An 18856-nucleotide genomic window follows, 5' to 3' on the forward strand; every position below is an offset into this window, starting at 1 on the left:
GTCCTGTGCAATAAGTGTCACGCAACATATAGTCAAAGTCCCCACGACGGAGCTGCTGTCAGCTCCTGAACTTTTCACGGCGGAATACAAAGTGAGGCAGTTGCTCAAAATAAATGTTTTGAAACGGTAAAAACAATTCGAGGCTGCCTTGTCACCTGATCGCCGCTTTTAAGGCTGTTCTGCAGCCCTCACCGTAGACAACAGCAGGCAACACCAGTGACATTTTTAATATTTTAACTTTTAGTATTTCTCCTGTTGTTGTTGTCGCAACATTATTTCCACACCTCCAGGGTTTAGCTGTTTTGTTGTTGTTGTTTTTTTACCCTGAGGTTATAAGTGAGCTCACCGTGAAGTGGCGCAACTAATCACGCCCCAATCTTGAGCACTTTACAGGAGTTATCTCCAGTTCCTCTTTTGTTTTCAACCTGCTCACTGTAAATCCACACGGAGACGGGCTCTAACTCTGAGAAGAACCGTTCGGCTGAAACGGCAGAAGCCCTCCGAGGCCTTGAACTGATGAACTGAGAGCCACGTGAAATTTATTAAGCAGTCAGGTTGATAATTGTCTGTAACTCCTGCTTTGCAGACGATGGATTTTGCTGACTTCTGCGTTTCAAGAGGGGAGAAATACTCCTGAGTGGGCATGCCTTTCTGGGTGACAAGTCATCTTATGCTCACCATGTTTGCAGTGCAACTTGGTTAATAAGTCAACAGGTTATAGACATACAGTAAAATCAGTGACTTTAAAACTGTGGTGCATAAAACTATATGGCAACATGAAGACACATTTGAAAAATATACTACGAGTCGTAGCTGCTTACTGATCAGGGTTTAATGGTTATACAAGGCTGCTCATGTGTCAAGTACCAATATATAAAGACTCAGTATAAAAGACTGTCTCACAATCTCACATGCCTCGTGTATACTTTCAGTGGCACAGCAGTGTGCTGATTTGTGCTGTTTCCCCGCTGCAATAAAGTTTTAGCTTTAAGCCTTGGTGATTCATTTTTATATGAGGAGTTTTCATCTTGCAGTCCTAAAAGCACCTGTAGGTGCGAATGTGAGTGAGACTTAAAAGTGTTGGTCACCGTGAGTGACTAGAACATCTCACTTGTAGAGATGTGTGTATATGTGTATGTGTGTGTGTGTGTGGGGGGGGAGAAAAAACAATAAACATGCATGCAGTAGTACTGCTGAGTGCTGAATCATTTCAACTGAATTTAATCCCCAACAGCAACTTTGAAGTCAAATTTTAAAGTCATAAAATGCAGTTCCTCAAATGTCCACTTGAGGCTGATTTCAAACGTGAGTCAGTCCCGCAGACTTCTAGTCAAATGGCCCAAGTTTACTACAAAACTAAACACATGGTTAAAAACAACATATTTTCCCTACATAACAACTGCACAGAGGCTGAATTTTTAAATACATTTGATCAGTTTACATTGTTTTGAAGCTTAAAGTTAAGTGTGTGGTTGACTCGGCTGCTAGGTGTCAGCAAGGCTCCATGAACTCCTTTTGACCTTTTGTCCATGTTTGTAGTGTTTGGAGCCTTTGGAGCATTTTTTATACATTTGTCCAGTGATAGTGTGGATTATATTAATTGTACAGCCTTTTGTATGTTATTTTTGGACTAATTAACAAGTACCTGTGTCTATGTGATTAATCCCTTACAACCTGTGGCTGCACCCATAAACATGAATGTAGCTTCTGTCTGTGACAAATAAAGTCAGTGCAGAAAGTGCCTTAAATCTGCTTTCTATCGAAAGAAACCAGGTGGTGATAGCTGTAGTTGCAAAAAGACTTCCTGTCATACACACGTTTATCAGAAAACAGCTTTCTGCTCTGACCTCTGAGTTTATAGGCTAAGTCACCCGTTTCACTTCATATTGAATAATAAATTAAGTCTATTTTGTAAACCTTGTTCATGTTTTGCAGTGGGGGATTATGCTTCATAACAAAAGCCCACGAACCAAAGTGTGATGTCACAGTGTTTGGTGCCATCTTTTATATACAGTCTGTGATTTCCCCAGATACTTTGAGTGTGTTTTAACTGTGTCCATACTTTGTTTATGAATGTTCTCAAGAGGTCTAATAAAGGTCTGGACATTACCAAACAAAAAGACTTTTGAAAAAATATTCTTTATACACAATGTGAGGAAAATCAGTTTTTCAATTTAGATTCATTTGAAGGGAATAGTTCTACTTTTTCCAGGCTTTTTTCTTTAATAGTTTCATATAAAATATCACAACTTAAACATAGAGCAGATGTGTCAAACATAAAGCCCAGGGGCCAGAATAGATCCACCAAAGACTCCAATCTGGTTCATGTTCCTATGTTTTTTCACAGTAAAAACAAACAAACAAACAAACAAATAAAGAAATAAATACAAACATAACCACATTTCTTGCGCAGCTAACAGAACCTTTTGTGTAATTTTTATTTTTTCACATATTTCTTTTATTAAAACAAAAATGGGGTTAAATGTGTGGTTAAACTTCTATAGGCTGACAGGGAGAGGAGTTTTAGATCAAAGTTAGCTGTACGTGGCCCACAATGTAAAATGAGTTTGACACCTCTGACATTGAGTAAATATATAAGAAACACACACTACAAGAACATGCACGTGTAATAAAGGCCCAGAGCAGCTGATGAAAAACAAAACAAAGATTAAAACCACGACATATAAGAATATGTGCTGTGCTGACAGATATAACATTCATGTGGTCCAAAGGGTGATTGGTACTGATTTTCCACTGAAGCTCCTGCAGCACTTGATAAATCTTGATAAAGCCGAGCAGAGGGTGCATCCCACCCAACCAACCCCAAACCCCTCCCTCCCCTCCGCTCTCCGCCTCCCTCTCTTCCTCCCCTCCCCTGCCGCACGCAGGAGATGGGTAGAGAAGTTTGCTCGCGGCGCGGTCCGGTGAACATTACTGTATTTCATTTGGGGGACAGCAACAGCAAGAGGCTCTGGAAAAATAATACTAATTAAAAAAAGACGAAAAGTCAGGCTTTCCAGAGAATGCCGAGGAATATCCAACTCAACAGCAACATCAGCCGCAGCGAATTATTGTAATTATATATATGTACATATATATATAAAAATTAATGAGGTTTATCCGTCATCATTGATGTGGCCAAATTAGTGGGAAGTTCGGGTCAGTAGGGGGACAGCGGGCTCGCGCGCGGACTGTCGGAGGGGTGCTTTGAATTTGTGGGTCCTGGAGAAGAAGCGCAGCGCGAAGCAGATTCAGAGAGAGAGAAGAGGAGGAGGGGAAACAAGGAAAGAAAAGAAGAGCCGTCCGAGTGAAAGTGAGAAAGAGTCCCGCTCAGAATGAATAACAACAAACCCGAGAAAGAAAACGAGCCGAGTGAATTCACCAACCACGAGGAGGAGGTACGTATGCGAGCCCGAGGTGCTCGAGCGTCTGTCTGTGATACTGTGGGTGGCTCCTTGACCCGTAATGACATCCTTAATAAAAACCGAGTCATGCTAACAGCGACTGCTTCTTTTCCTCCACTCCTGTATTCATTAAGGTGTAGCTCTTATGCTGGTTTGTTTGTTTTCTGTGTCGTAATCTGGTTTTACCTCATAAAAGTTTCCAGTGTTGCTGTTTACATTATTAGACCGACTGTATGGTTCGCTCATAACAGCATCTATCACCGGTTTCCTGCAGGTAATGCGCTGTTATTGCACTGAATTCTTCACCTGTCTTCACTTTTACGTCTCTCCTCTACTTTTCTTTAAATTGTTTTGTAGCCTTGTTGAAGTTAGCCGTCATTTTTTTAATTTTAAAAACAGCAGCAAGAACAGGGAAGGGCACGAAGCACTGATGAATCACTAACTAGCAAGTCTCGAATAACTTTGAAGTCAGGATTGTGTTTCTCCTGGCTGTGCTACGGCATTGCTAGCTGTGTCTTACTGTACAATAAAGCCAGACTTCACACAGCACTGGAAAGCAGTAGTAAAGGGAATTCCGAGCCAGGGCGAATTAGTTTTCACTGAAGCTGAGGGAGCAATTGAAGTTGAAACAACTGCCGCTGCAACATGTAGGTAATAGCAGTTGTAACAGAGAGCCCACTGCATTACAGTGGAGCAAGAATAGCCTCTTCTAATTACATCTAAACACAAACAGAATGGCTTTGTTTACCCCCCCCCAAAAAAAAAACACAAAAAAAACAAACAAACCAACATTTGGTGGAAATCCGTTAAACGTGCTCTCAAAGTATGTTTCCTCTCTATCGTGCAGGATAATAGCCTCATTTCTTCCCTTTCTCCTCTGTAAACATTGCACAATCCGGCCCAACAATATCTCCTCTTTGGTAAATAAGCCTGTAGCGGCTCTCCTTGCATGAGGCGATTTTCTTTGGCTCAGATGAATCTCTCTTCAAATGACAGACTTGTTATTTCAGAGCTCTGCACATCCGCAGTCGAGTGATGTAAGGAAGGTGTATCAGATTATATCAGATATTTCTCTTGGAGCAATTTGATTAGGTCTCAGCGTAGCGTTAGACACTATTAACTGAATAGTGAGATGTAGCCAGCCTGATGTAATACCATATTTGGTCCACTGTCGAGGTTGCTATGGATGCGGGGGAACTGCTGTAGCACCACACAGATGAGGTAAAGACCAAAGAGCTGATTTCTTGAGGTTAGGGAGTTTGAGTTTAAAGCTTTTGTCACCTTCTCCTTTTACCAACAACGCGTCAGTCAAGTAGAGCTCTGTAACCAGTACACGGCCTTGAGGGTATTCTTGTTATTGAATCTAATAAAAAACTACTACTCTGTGTAAAATGAACATATTCAACAAAAGAAAGATGACTACTCAGCACCAAAAGATGTCTGTGTATGACCATCTAACTGTACAAACTGCAAATATGTCGAATTAAAAGTCTCATAAGTGGCAAATACTCACATTTCAGAAGCTGACGCCAGAGAAATACTTGAGTTTTTTGTCTAAAGCACCTTCTTAAGCACCTGCCTGTTTTGAATTAAGTTGAGCACAACACAGCTATAATTAAGCCAAAATAGGGCAAAACACAAGAAAAACACTTGATCTGTTACTATCGACACAAGCTTTTTGTAGCTGAAATGTTTAGTTGCTCATTCTCATGAGCGACTGATCATATTAAAGCACGAAAGCTTTCAAAATGTGAGGATGTGCTTCTTTTCTTTTTGCTTTCGTGACACTCGGTTACAGTCACGCCGCTTACGGATCATTTTGTAAGACTGAACATTTAAATGAGGGCGTCAGATTATTCAAAGATCTCAACTGCAGGATAGGTCTACGAGGAAATAAACTGTGTTAGCTGCAGCTGTAGTTCGCCAAAGACACAAGGCTCCAAACTTTTACCCAGCTATTAAAGATTCTGTGATGTCCATAAGCTCAGAGATGAGGTGCAGGTTGTGTAAAAGGCAGGCAGAGAAAGACGTAAAAAGGAGACTAATGGCCAGAGAGATCTAATGGTTTTGGAAATGTTTGGAAGCCATCCAGACCGGCAGGGACTTACATTTACTTGGGTGAATTAACGTTAAGGTCAGACAGCACCACTTTATCTTTTGTGGAACGGTGTGTGTTGCATGCAGAGGAGCAGGGAGTGTGTCACACGCGCAGATACATATTCAAGCTTTTTGCAGGCCCGTGCAGATGTACTCAGACTAATTCACGCTTTGACTTAGTTTGACTTGTCTTGGGGGGGTTTGCATGAAAGTCTGGTCTTCACCTGATGCAGAAAGCATAAAAATGCCAGCAACAGCACCACAGAGGTAACCATAAACTATAACCTCAAGAGAGCCAAAGTTTAACAGCCTTGCTGGTATGACTCTCACATGCTGAGCAGCAGCAGCTCTCCGCCCCTCCTCTTGGGCAGTGTAGTATGTGACTCAATGGATCACTGATTTGCACCGGTAAAGCACCGCAGCGAGCTCGGCTCCTCATGCCCGCTTCATTGCTCAACCCCGCGTGCCGTCGTCTGTGTACACGAAAGCTCGATGATGCTTAATGTTTATCTTCTGCGGACCGCCGCTCACCAAACATGGTCTTGTTGCAGGCAAGGTATGCAGGTTTCGGGGGCCTGGCAGCATCTAATCTCACGAGCCGCTCTGATAAGCGACATTATCAGGTGTTCTGGATGCTTTCGCGTACTGTGGCACTTCACTTCGCCGATGCTGCCGAGGTGACACGCCGTCGCCTTATTGGTGAATGTCAAAAGATAAGAGTTTGAACAAGGTCCGGTTTCCAGACCTTGTATGGACAAGACACCTGGAGCGGGTTTTCCTAAGCTTGACTCGGAGATGCTTTTAATAGATCGGCCTAGCGTGTTTTTCCTGTAGTCTTAACCGTGGCAGCGATGTGGAGTGTACTCAGAAAACCCAGAGTTCAAGTGATTAATTCCAGATGTGTTATCAAGAAGGAGACGGTCCATGACAAAGGGGCCACACTGAAGAAACAACCCAGTTCACCTCAAATTAATCCCATCAGTTTATAAACGATTCGCTGATTTATTGATCAGTCGGATACCTGATTGCTGGGAAAATAAATAGAAGTTGGAATCCAGTGACTGTGAAATTTTCCGGAAACATTACTAAATCTTTATTAATTGCTATTTTTGAGCATTTAGACAATGCAAAAAATGTTCTTTATACTGACAAATGGCATGTTATTTACTGAAGTAGTAAGTAGAGGCAGTTATTTGTGTGCAAACCTATGTGAAAACCACATGTAAGCACAATGAGCACATTTTAGTGATTTGCAACACTGATTATCTGTTAGTAATTAAGGTTATTAACTGAATAAAGTCTTCTGGTCTTCTGTTACTGAGAAAGGACCATGTTTGGACTTATAGACAGTTTATGAGACAAAATACTCTCTTTGTTACACGTAACCTTTGGCTCTGGGACATGATGGGGATCTTTCGCCTGGATTTTCTAGCACTTGGTAGGCAGCTCACTGCAGAGAGAAAAGGTGAATGTATGACTACATGGAATGCTTTGTAGCTGACCGATTCACCCAACGAAGATTGACCTTTCACCTCTTTGATGTCAGTTGCCCTCCAGCTAAAGTGTATTTACTTAAGTTGAATCTCCCCACACCAAACTTGGAGGTCCACTAGCCAACCTCTTGCCTTTTGACAAATGGCTGAGCACAGAACATCCCTCTTTTTATTTGTTCCTCCGCAAGGTGAAACAGTCTCTTACTCGAAATCGTAGTTCACATGAAAGCAGAGCTGTCTCTCCCCCGGATGTAACAATCTAAAGGCAGCAGAAGTATGAAACTTGTCAGACATCTGTTGATTCTAGTTCCCAGCTGATCATAAACATGTAAGTGGATCTTTACAAGTGCCCGAAGAGAAACCGAATATCACTCAAGCGGAGTTCAGCAAATGTGGCGTATCTCCCTGGGGTGTAATTGGATTGTGCTTGGCCAGCTTTGGGTATCTAGCAGGTCCTCTTCAAATAGCAGGTCATGTGGCCACCGTGACCTTTTCCATGAAGAGATGTAGGTGGGGAGCTACGCTGCTGGAGAAGCACGGTGAAGCGGATGAAGGCCGGTGCCAGTCTGTAAGCGTGGTGGCGTGGGCATGTGTGTGGTCTGTACATGTGCATGTATCTATGAAAAGGGCACAAAGATATATTAACTCTCTATGACAAGAAGCATGACCAGAGGGGAGTATAGAGGGTAAAGTGGCCATGATAGGGAAAAAAACATCCAAAGGATTGTCTGTGAAGTAGCCTATGTCAGACAGATATATAGACATATACACGATAAAAAATCCCTATACAGGCTCAGGCAAGCAGTAAAACCCTGCTCTATCTACCCGTCTGATAGTTTGGCGTTTATTTATAAAAGCGCCAAGGGAATTGTCATCTTATCTTAGCCGTTTGTCAGCTGCGCGACAAGAGGTATTTGAAAAGACAACAACAAGGCTCAGCGTCAGGAGCAGCCGGCTGGCAAAAGAGCCTGAAAAACAGATGTGAGGGGAAAAGACAAAAGTCAGAGATAATAACTGTATCCAGGTGGATAATTATACATACCTCTATATGTATATTACTCCTCTTTAAAAACCTTACCTGTCACTTGCTTTGAAATAAATCACATGCTTCACAGCGGAAGGAAGCGTGCGCTTTTTTCCTAGACAGCGCCAGCCATTTTGTTCTGCTTTGTAATACTGTGTTTATGCACTTCATCTGTCACCTCTGATTAATATTGCTTACTCATGGGCTATAATTATCTGCCTTATTGTATACAGTATCCCATCTTTGTCTCTTTGCACCTGCCTTCGCTCTCCTTTTATGCTCTCCACATTGTCTCAGCTCAGGTGTTCGATAAATTAAAGGGAAACAAAGGTAATTAGGGCCGTACGATGAGGCCGTCCAGTGCTTTTTATGCAGTAGGGTGCATTTTGCTGGAATGGTTTTGATCCAGTTTAAAAGGAAGGGTCGTTCCCAATCGATGCAAAGTTGTTCTGAGTGATCACCTGGGATGAAACCTTTCTATCCTGAAGGCAGTGGTCTGTTTCCTTCACAGGCCGCGAGGGGTTTGCCGATGATGAAAATCATGTCAAGAATGGCATTTGATACCCTCACTAGAGTTCCAGAGACTGGTACAACCAATGCCAAGGCTGGCAGCACATGGTGGCCCAGCGCATTACATTTTCTTTATTTTGTGCCCAGCCACCAGCCCCCCCTCCTCCTCTCCTGCTCCCTCTCTACAGTTTTATCTCCCTTCCCCTCTGTTTCCTTCCCTTCGTCCTTTTCTATGTCCCACCCTTTTTCTTCCCTTGCTACCTCCTTATCGTACTCTTTTCATTTCCTCCCGCATTCCCTCCCTCCACCCCAGTAACTGTTTATAATTTCTCTCTTCTTCTGCACTTTCATAGCTCTCCGTTCTTTTTTACCCCCCCCTCCCGTGAACCCAATTTAGTCCCACCAGACAAACTCCTTATCCCTTCTCAGGCCCATGGACTCTTGACGCAGAGATCTCTGAACATAGGGACCATTTATGGACATGGAAGAGCCTTAAAGACACAATCTAGCCAGGGAGAAACGTGCCAGTCTGACTATGCAGCTGCATGCCAGCCGCCCTTTGGCTGACCAGCAAGAATTAGCAATCCAAGGTCAGACCTGAAAAAACTAGAGAAAATGTTACCCATAGCAAAATGTACAAGAAAACTAGCTTTTTCTCTTGCCACCCAGTGTCACAGTAAAGCTGCTGACTGTAGGACTTCAGAATTTATTATAATATAATATAATATAATATAATATAATATAATATAATATAATATAATATAATACATAATGGCTTATCTAATAATTAATCATGGTATTTTTCTGGTTCTAGATTCTAAAATGTATTATTTGTTTTGTTGTGTATGCTAGCAAACTAATTATGTTTGGGATTTTGTGTGTTTTTCCTAGATATCCCCAAGATATCAGCTAAATATCTGCATTGGCCCTGTTGATTTGACCATCTTGGAAAATAAGATGTTGTTCATGTACAAGAGCCTGACTGATTATTGGCAGGCCAATATTATTGGCTGATAGTAGTTACTTGCCAGTAATATTGGCACTGACATTTATAATAGTGATGAAAAAAGAAAAAGTAGAAACACAGTTCAACCATGTTATGAGTGTTGATGTTGCATAGTTTGTCCTTTACAGGGCACTCTGCAACTGCCCTACTTGTGAGTAATTAGTAAATAACTACACATAATATGGAAATCTGTTTGTTTAATGTACCTGAAAGAAAAAAATCATCTATTATATTATAATTTTAAATCATTGGTATCAGTCTTAGAAAGCCTATTCTCTGTTCTCTGTTGGTTGGTTAAAACCATTTACCAGTGTTAGTGGCCAATATCTGACACGTCCAAACCCTCTGTGTTGTCCAAATGCTTAAAAAATTGTAAAGAGTAGCTGAAAGATTTAAGAAAAGCTACTGTGGTTTTTATTATAGGGTAATATTCTGCAAAGCATGCCTTCCTTTTTTGACCTTTGATTCTCAAAACAATGAATTGCACCAAAAATGCTGAAGCTGTATAGATGGACGGATGGATAAAAAGCAGTCATTATTTGCAGATGAAAATATGGGATCACTTAGTGCCATCAATGACAAACCAAAAGAAACAGCTGCAACGCATAAAGGAAACGACTTGTTAGCAGCAGGCTAGGATTTCTTCATGGTGACGCCGAGGATGACTGAGTATCCCCCTGTTGTTTTTTGTTCCTCCGCTTGCGCAAGACACTTTAACCCTCTGCCCACCCAACCAACCACAACACTAAACAGTCTAAGGTATCCCTGTCGGGTAGGCGACAACAAAGGAAGTCCGGGAAAGGCTGATGCGGAGATTAGTTCACGTTAATGAGCACTTAGGAATTTAAAGTCCATTCAGCGAGTGTCATCAGATAACAAAGGGAAAGAAGAGAATGGCGTTTGTATGAAAGACTTTTGATGAACTCTTTGAATGGGTCGTTTGTTGGGTTGATGAGAAAAAAAAGACATCTGTGCATGATCAAGAGAAGAGGTTATCCTTTTCTAAGTTAGATTAAAAGCTAGTGGAAGTGTTATGGTGGGAGGAAGAAAAGAGCAAAAGAAGGAAAAACTGAAGTGGGCGCCTGCTTGTTTTTCCTAGGCCGTTTGTTTTAAATGTCTTTTAAAGGTTAACCTGTTGGAACATTTACAGACCCTTACTGAGCAGGAACTGCTCGTCCAAAGCACTTGTGGGAGTAAGAGAGAGAGACAGAGGAAAAACAAAGCCGTTAGGAGTGTGCTCAGTCTCACAGTTGACCCCAGACGTGCACAGTAACCCCGGGCTAATCTGCGACCTCCGACCCCAAATGTGAAACTTGACCCGTTGAACCCTGGCGATTAAGAGGCAAAACCGAGTCATCCATTAATGGTTGTTTGACACCTCCCGGGCCTGCGGTCGCTCACTCCTCACATTCCCTGATAGAAGATGAGAAGAGGAAAAACTTGTGAGGATGATGGAGAGTGATGTCAAGCCGGAGCAGTGACAGTTCAGGGGGTGTGGGAGTCTGTCAGTCGGGCTGGGTTTTAATCATGCCGTGCTCATCTGATGCAAGAAAGCTCAACCTGCCCTGAGCTCACGTGGGCTTACGGGTTCACTTTGATTTTTTTTTAGCTCGGTCACAGAGAACAAGGACTCGGGTGGATTTGAAAGCAAGCCGCATGGTGGACAGGCAATGAAACATTTCCTCTGAGCTTTTTTTTTTTTCTCTTCTTCTCCTTCTTCTTCTTTTATTATTTCATGTGCAGGTACTCGCCTCACTGTTGCATGCACACTTGCTATGTTATGCTATTGTACCCTCTCCTCAAGGTTAGAGCCATGTCCTGCCACTTCTGGCTCGAAGGACCTCCGTTTATTAACTTGGCTGTCGAGCGCGCACGCGCACACGCGCAGGGAGGGAGAACGAAACACATAGTAATCTTCTCACATTGCACCAAGGTCGCGTCCCTCATTTCAGCCAGAACGAGCGGTCAAAAAAGCACTCAATTAAAGTCAGGGCAAATATGTGAGAGAGCCACATAGTGCAGCCGGATATAACTAGGCATTTCAGGCAATTGCTGTAACAAATTTAACAGTCTACAACGTAAGCTGAATAGAAATGACACATTAATACGTTACGGGGTCGTCCACTTAGACAAATCGGGCCTCTTCGTAACGGTCTTCACTGGAGAAAATTTGACGTTCATTTGTACACATTTCGACTGGTGTTTCCTTCAGTCACGGTTATGGCTGTGAAACAGCTGTGGTGTCAGATGTGGCTTTGGTGATTAAATCTGCATAAAATTGTGGCTGTTTGGTGGAAGTACGTCTGAGGCCTTTTGTTGGTTCAGTCATACGAAAACATTCTTCTTATTATTACTATTGATTCAAAAAACTTGTGTGCAAAGGTTTGATTATTTTTATGATTTTCTAATATTTGAATACTCATCAAAAAGAACCTAGTTCATGTCTTAAATTGGTTTCCAACAGCAGTTTAACTATTAACTACTTAGTAGAGTAAAACTGTGTGTGAGATTAGACTAACAGTAAAAAAAATGCAAACGCTCCTAGAGTGTGTTACAGAGTTCTGCGTGGATCGCCACCAGAAAATAAACAAAAATGAAGTCCAGTGCAAGATCTGCCAACGCAAGCTAGGATGCCACAAGTCTCCAATAAATTGTTATTTCAGAGTAATTTGGGGTCGGGTGAGCATCTTTTCTTGAGATGCCCATCTTTATTTTATGGAATATGAGCAAAGTGAAAATTCTTTGAGAGTAGCAAAATATAAAGTATTTATTTGGGGCTTAACCCAATGCATGGCACTGTTAACAGAAATAATAAATCTGAATAACCTGACTCGACCATCCAGTTCTCCCAGATCCTCGTTCACTGAGCAGCAGGGACTAAATGATGCTTAGATCAGCTATCTGTAGGCACCTTATTGTCTGTTGCAGGAGTCCTAATTCTTCTTGTCCCAGAGGGCGGTGTGCTTAGGGCCACTGTCCTGCTGCGGGGTTGCATGTACAAAGACACAGATACAGTATATCTTTGTTGTTTCAATAAGGGACATGCAGATGTTGTCGTATCATCTAGGAAATCATGATTTCATTGTGTTACTGTTTTCTGACATCTTACAGAGATCCAGCTAGCCTTGATACTTGTCATAGATTGATGTTGAAATACTAGTGCCAGCTGAAAGACTTTCAAATCATAGTGAAATAATGATTGAACCCACGACAACAACAAAACAGATTTCCTCTTCAACACAGCACTTGAGTCTTATTATGAGCACAGACTCCTCCCTCCATCCATAGGATGCAACAATGGCAATGATAGCATATCAATAGGGTGATGACCTCACCTGGTGCTTGTTGAGTCAAAGATCTCTGATTAGAGGTGCACAGATCCCCTAGGACTTGCTGCAGAAGTGGCCTTAATAGGATCTGATGTTTTTGGCCTGGGGCTCTGCACTCTGCTGTGCACCGCTAAGGCGTTGCCAGGGAACTGCACTGGCACGCCGGCTGCGAAGTACTCAGCTGGCTTGTGGTAGGTAGGGACTGCTGTTTTTGATCGAAACCTGCCTGCGTGATAGTGTTTGAGCACGCCATAAATGGTCAGCGATTCAAAGGCTTAAACCAGGCCACTCAGCACTATGGAAATATAGGTATGTGACTCACGGGGAACCAATAAAAACAGACCCAATAAAACAGCGGCCGAAGGTTCGTCTTTGCTTTTTTTTTTTACAAATCTGCACAATCTGCTCAACCTCCGGCTTGACCTTTGCTTTAGTTTACTGCATCATGAAAGTTTGATGTCTCACTTTACCTGGTGGGAGCATCTTTACAGCTCCCTCCCTTTATTTATTTATTTCTTTTAAGCCAACCTGATACAGGCATAAATATAGACTGATATTATAATCAGCAGCAGATGTCTGAAGAAGAGAGCAGCTGATAGATTTACCTGTGAATCATCCTGTATCCAGCGTGTGTGCAGCCAGCTCCACGCTGGACACACACACACCGGAAAAAATGATCATATATCATAACAGCTGACGTCAGGAAGTCTCAGGAATGAGGTTCAAGACAGCCAAGAATGTCCTTTTGTTCCAAGTGTGCACAGGAGTCATTGTGTTTGTCTTACTCGTGCATCACATCCAGCTCCTAAGTGGCTATTATCATGGCTGAAGACAGGACTTAAATCACAGATAAGATCTTAGGAAGCTTGGCAAGGAAGGGTTAGACGACTAAGATTTTCTTAACGTGTGCAATTCTGACGTTCACTCTTGGCTTTTTTCCACCTAGAGTAAAATTACAACTCCTAAAAAGAGTGGCGTATAAATCTGTCGTCTTAACCGCGTCGGTGCGAAAGCCCGACGTCGTTCACTTGGGATGAATTTGGCATCTATTTTTGCGGTCGTGTGCAGAGTAATGCTCACTGTAACGGCAAAGCTGACAGAGAAAACAAACACCGTCCCTGATAGAGATTTCAAATCTGAAAGCTTTGGTGTGTTTCTTTTGACTTAAATGTCTTCATCTCAAAGAGTTTTTCTTCTTTTTTTTTAGATTTTTAGAGCTTGAGCACCATTTCTATTTTTACAGCACTTTTTTTTACTACGGCATTATTAGTTTTATCAGCCTCAACAGCTGTCAGAGACTGACCTTGCTTGTGTCTGATTGATACCATCCTTTTCTGACTCTTTGTTCCCATGTAACTCCATATAAGGAGACCTTCAATTGAGTTTACTTAAACAGAGCTGCCAGAGACAGAGCGCAGTGACGGCCCTGCAGGGTTCAGCTCAGCTCAGATAAGATAAGAGCAAAGGTGAGAAAGTCGCTGAGGTGAGATTTTTCTCTTTTTTTTTTTCTTCTTCCGGATGGATGGGTGGTTTGGCACTCGCCAGCTCTCGCTCTCCTAGTTGCTAAGCTCCTTTGTTTGTGTGTTGCTCTGCCTTTGGCTTCACTGTTGCGTATCAGGTTACATGTGGGAATGAGGTGCCGTGTGAGTTCAGCAGTTCCTTTGTCCCCTGAGTTGTGAATCCACTATCTAATGAATCTGGGAGCTTTGAATATACTCTGTGTAATTGCATAGCTACGGTTTTATTCTAAACTGGGCCCTGTACAGAATCAGATTACACTATCACGCTGTGGGATGTTGTGACGTCAGCAGGGGTGTGTGTTTGCATTGTTTGATTGTATTGTCTTCTGTGCGCTGAAGCATTTGTCTTCCTGAACCAAGATCTTTGATTCGGTGAAAGTTCCAGGTATGAGTCAGGATTGATTTGTTTTCTTAGATTGCATGCTGGCACACCAACATATATGTATATGTATATATATATAGATAGATAGATAGATAGATAGATAGATAGATAGATATTAGAAAAATAACCTATACCAATAAATTCACAACAGGCCAGTATTGGCCGATGATGTCATTCAATCAATTAAACAGTTTTAAAAGTACCCATTATTCCCTGTATGAGCCAGTTAACTTTGTAACATTTTATTAGAATAGGGAGTTCTTTCTCTTGTTTCCTTGTTGTTTTGTAAAGCTTGATGGAGGTTAAAAGCAAAAATACAGCTGTTGCATTAATAGGAGACAGATGTGTAACATCTCCTGGACTGACCCTTCATTAAGGGCAGATGTGTCTACAATTACTTGCAACAAACTGAATTTTCACTGTTTTGCTGCTTCCAGAGTGTAACGGGATCTGCATCCACGGGCTGTGGTGGGGCATCCCAGCATCTGCATCCTATAGTGTTGCTCTGCGTTTCATAAGTGTTGCGGCTGGGGCTAATGTGTGTTACAGGGCTACTGCTGTATTCATCTGTTTTTTTAGATCTGGTAGCCAGGTTGCCGATTGCATAACTGAAGGATTGGTGCTTTTACACCCCGTCTGGGTCACTAGAAATCTTATTTTGAACAATAATGTGGAACAAATGCATCTGTCACCCAACCATTCGATCAATACTGTTTCCATGTCAGGGATAATTGATATGTATAGCGAGCCTGACTAATTAACTTAAGGTAACTCGTGTTATTGTTTTGCCAAACCAGGATGGTATTAATTATTTATGAATCTTGCAGTAGAGATGTTTCTGTTGGGACACTGTTTTTAATTACTGGACTGAGGTAAAACTGAACATACATGAAGGGTTTCTGTTGATTTTGCAGAGGTCTCTGTGTGTGCATATGATAACTGAAGGGACACATTGTTTCCTGTGTTCTCTGTGTTGTTTATTGACCAATGTTCAGTTTGTCCAAACAGCAGTTTGTCCTGTGAGACTCGATTTTCAGAATGTGTGCAGAGAAAACCTGTTACATATAACTTTTATATACAAAGATGTTTTTATGAAGGAGGGCCTACGAGGCCTCTGAGAGTGAAAGACAAAGAAAGAAAATCTGTAAGAAGTATTGTTTAGTTTAATGTTCTGTCAGCGAGCAAAGGCCTGTGTGACTGAGGCCTTGGTGAGGCGCTCACCTTATCATACTAAACATTTAACTTGTGAAAGGAATGCAAGAAAATCAATATTGGACTCGTTGGTATGTTTTAGCATGCTTACAAACTGAACAAGAGTCAAGCCATGCGAAACATTTAGAAGAAACGAGATTAATATAGCGGCTTCAGAAGTATTAATAACCTAATCTTCAGACAAACACATAGTAGGTTTGTGCTCTGCGTTTCTAGTCTTAATGCTAAGCTAAGCTAACTTGCTGCTTAGGTTTGCTTTACATATATATACAGATTTGACAGCAGTACCAAACTTCTTGTGTAACACTGTTTAAACAAACCAATAAAATGAATACCCAATACATTTTAAAGTGCAGTCCTTTAGTTTCCAAATCAATTTCCAGATTTATTGCTAGTCTCTGTGCAGGTGAGTTAACCCCCACTCGAGCATGTCCGGTATCTCTTTCTCTGACGTCACCTAACTATTTTTTCTCATCTAAGGTTTGACACTTAGGGGGTTTATGCACTTTGTATCCTCTAAAAAAAACTCAAAAACACTAGAGATTCCACACTTGAAATGAAAAGCTTTAAAAAGTTTTACCTTCAGCACACCTCCAGCGATCATGCTGCGTTCATTTCCTCCTCCTCATCGCATGTAATAACATAAGAACCCCGTCCTTCCCTGAAAGCACTTTTGTAGTTATTCTTATTTTGCACCTTCTCTGACTATGGGCTGTGGACCACAACAATTACATTTCCATTTAGTCTGTTGTAGCTAACATTTACATTATAATTCCCCAGCAATGCCAGCTCAAGTTTCAAGTTGAAAAGTTCAAATGTAAAACAGAGGCTAGAGCTGCGATGGAGGGTTGCCATAAAACACTGCAGGTTGTAGATTACACAGGAGAACACAATGCTCTTACTGTAGAACGCAGTGTGTGTCTTAGTGTGTTTGCAGAGCTGAAAGACACCCATATCTGGATTTAAAAAGTTTATCTTTCAGTGTAAAGCCAGCCTCGGTAACTGTTTAACTCATGCTCATTGTCCTTTTTCCTCCTAACCTCATCTGTTATTGTCAGAAAGGCAATGTAGCTATTTATAACTGGTGGAGGTTAATGAAAAATACATGATCTTTCTCTCTCTCGTGTCTTCCTCAGGTCCGAACACTATTTGTCAGTGGGCTACCACTGGATATTAAACCGCGGGAGCTCTATCTCCTCTTCAGACCATTTAAGGTATGTTTGTATGTTTTAAATGGATGGCCTGCTGCTATTCTTAGCAGCTTACTTTCCAGCAGTCAATGGGACCTCCATTAATGGTGATGAAATAAACGGCAATGGAAACTTTCCCGCGAGGTTTAAGTGTCTGTGTTCTTAAAGCCGACGTTCAATCACATCTTGATCCATGGGAAGCTTATGTCTCATGGAAAAATGGCTCAATGCCTGCGAAACAAAAACAAAGCTGTTTGCTTCATCTCAGAAGCACCAACTTTGTTGCAAGCACACAGACCCCCAGAGTTTAGTTCAGGTGAATACATGTAGATGTTGCAAGCTTTTTGAACTATCGACCAAGACTAACGCACCTTAATGGTGCAGCAGCAGCAGCGCTGTTTAAGTGATTAATGCATCTAATCGCTCACTTAAGCAATGTCCATGGTATGTGCTCTGAGTAAATGGTTTGCATCACGAGTGTTGAAAGCAGTAAATCTTGCTTAATCAGGTAAGACACAACAATCTAGTCCATATGGTCTTCATAAGAGCGCCGTGACCTGTGAAACTGCCAAGCTTAGTCCGCCGTGACCCCAACATGCCAACATTTTTGAGTAAGGTTTTGTAAGTGTAAGCAGTCTGCGTGTTTTGCAGCTTTTTAGCCACTAAAGTTGAATTTTTGCTTTGTTATGTGTATTTCTGACATTTTGTTTTCTGTTTTTTTCAGGGCTATGAAGGCTCCTTGATAAAGCTCACTTCTAAACAGGTATGCTAACAAGTCTTGGATCTGTGTTGTGTTCAAAGAAACTCTGTTACTGTCCACATTACTTCTTGCTCTTCGACACCTTTGCATCTTTTTCTTCTCTCTTTGTGTGTTTAGCTTGTTGAGAAAGAAGGATTAGCAGGAAGTGCCTTTAATAGAAAAGAAAATAACAAATAACAAAGAGGGAGGGAGAACGATGGGAGGGGAAAAGTGTTGCACCAACTTGTCTTTGGCAGTCGGATGTAGTGCTTGTAGTTACAGCGAGTCGACTGGTGGGCTGTGTGAGGACGAGGAAGAGAGACGGGGAAAGAGTTTCGAGGTGTCAAAGTGAGCGTTTTGACAAGAGCAGCACTGATGGTTGAGTTTTGCCTCCAGGGTTGCGGGACTGAAAATGAGCCCAGCTGGCAGGTGTCCACGTCCAGAGTGGAGCAATTTAGCTTCATGTCAGCTTACTTGTTGCCACTTTACACTGTTTCTCATAAAGACATGACATGCTCATTAGAAGGGTTTAAAGCGATTTAGGTTGAACTTGCTGAGTGTAATACCTTAAAACTATTCCTGAGACCAAGTACAAAGGAAAGCTTTAGGCTCTCTCTTTTTGTTTCACTGCTATTGCGTGCATTCAGAAAAACTCATTCTAATGTATGTATCTATAATTGAAGTCTAATTTAGCATTAACGGTTCTTCACTCTAGGCCTCATTGTTCTCACTTGTTTGGTGGTTTTGTTGCCAGTTATTTTCTTACAGTCAAGCACCTACAAGGTTTATACACGTGTGGCAGAGGGCCTGAAAATGGCCAAAATCAAAGATTAAAAGGTGTGGCTCGATACTTTTGTCCATATAGTGTTGTTCACAGCATGCTGTGTTGTTTGTCAGATAGTTCCACCTAAGTTAGCCAAGCTGCAGCTACCTGTTTTGGGACACCTGCC

General features: G+C 41.8%; 1 protein-coding gene across 4 annotated transcripts in view; it reads left to right on the forward strand.

Annotated features, from left to right (window-relative positions):
• The first annotated feature begins 2902 nt into the window (after window positions 1-2902).
• LOC102793837 (RNA-binding protein with multiple splicing-like) overlaps window positions 2903-18856 on the forward strand; it is a 39362-nt gene continuing 23408 nt past the window's right edge. For all 4 annotated transcript variants that reach the window (XR_015718435.1, XR_015718436.1, XM_087837300.1 and 1 more), the window contains exons 1-3: window positions 2903-3398; window positions 17114-17191; window positions 17892-17930. Coding sequence is in view for 2 of the 4 variants with exons in the window: in XM_087837300.1 (XP_087693426.1) it covers window positions 3336-3398; window positions 17114-17191; window positions 17892-17930 (180 nt within the window). In the remaining 2 variants the exon portion in view is untranslated. The remainder of the gene's footprint in view (window positions 3399-17113; window positions 17192-17891; window positions 17931-18856) is intronic.

This window comes from Neolamprologus brichardi, chromosome 3 (assembly GCF_056152115.1).
Source record: "Neolamprologus brichardi isolate AB-2024 chromosome 3, ASM5615211v1, whole genome shotgun sequence".
In the NCBI taxonomy this organism is placed as follows: Eukaryota; Metazoa; Chordata; class Actinopteri; order Cichliformes; family Cichlidae; genus Neolamprologus; species Neolamprologus brichardi.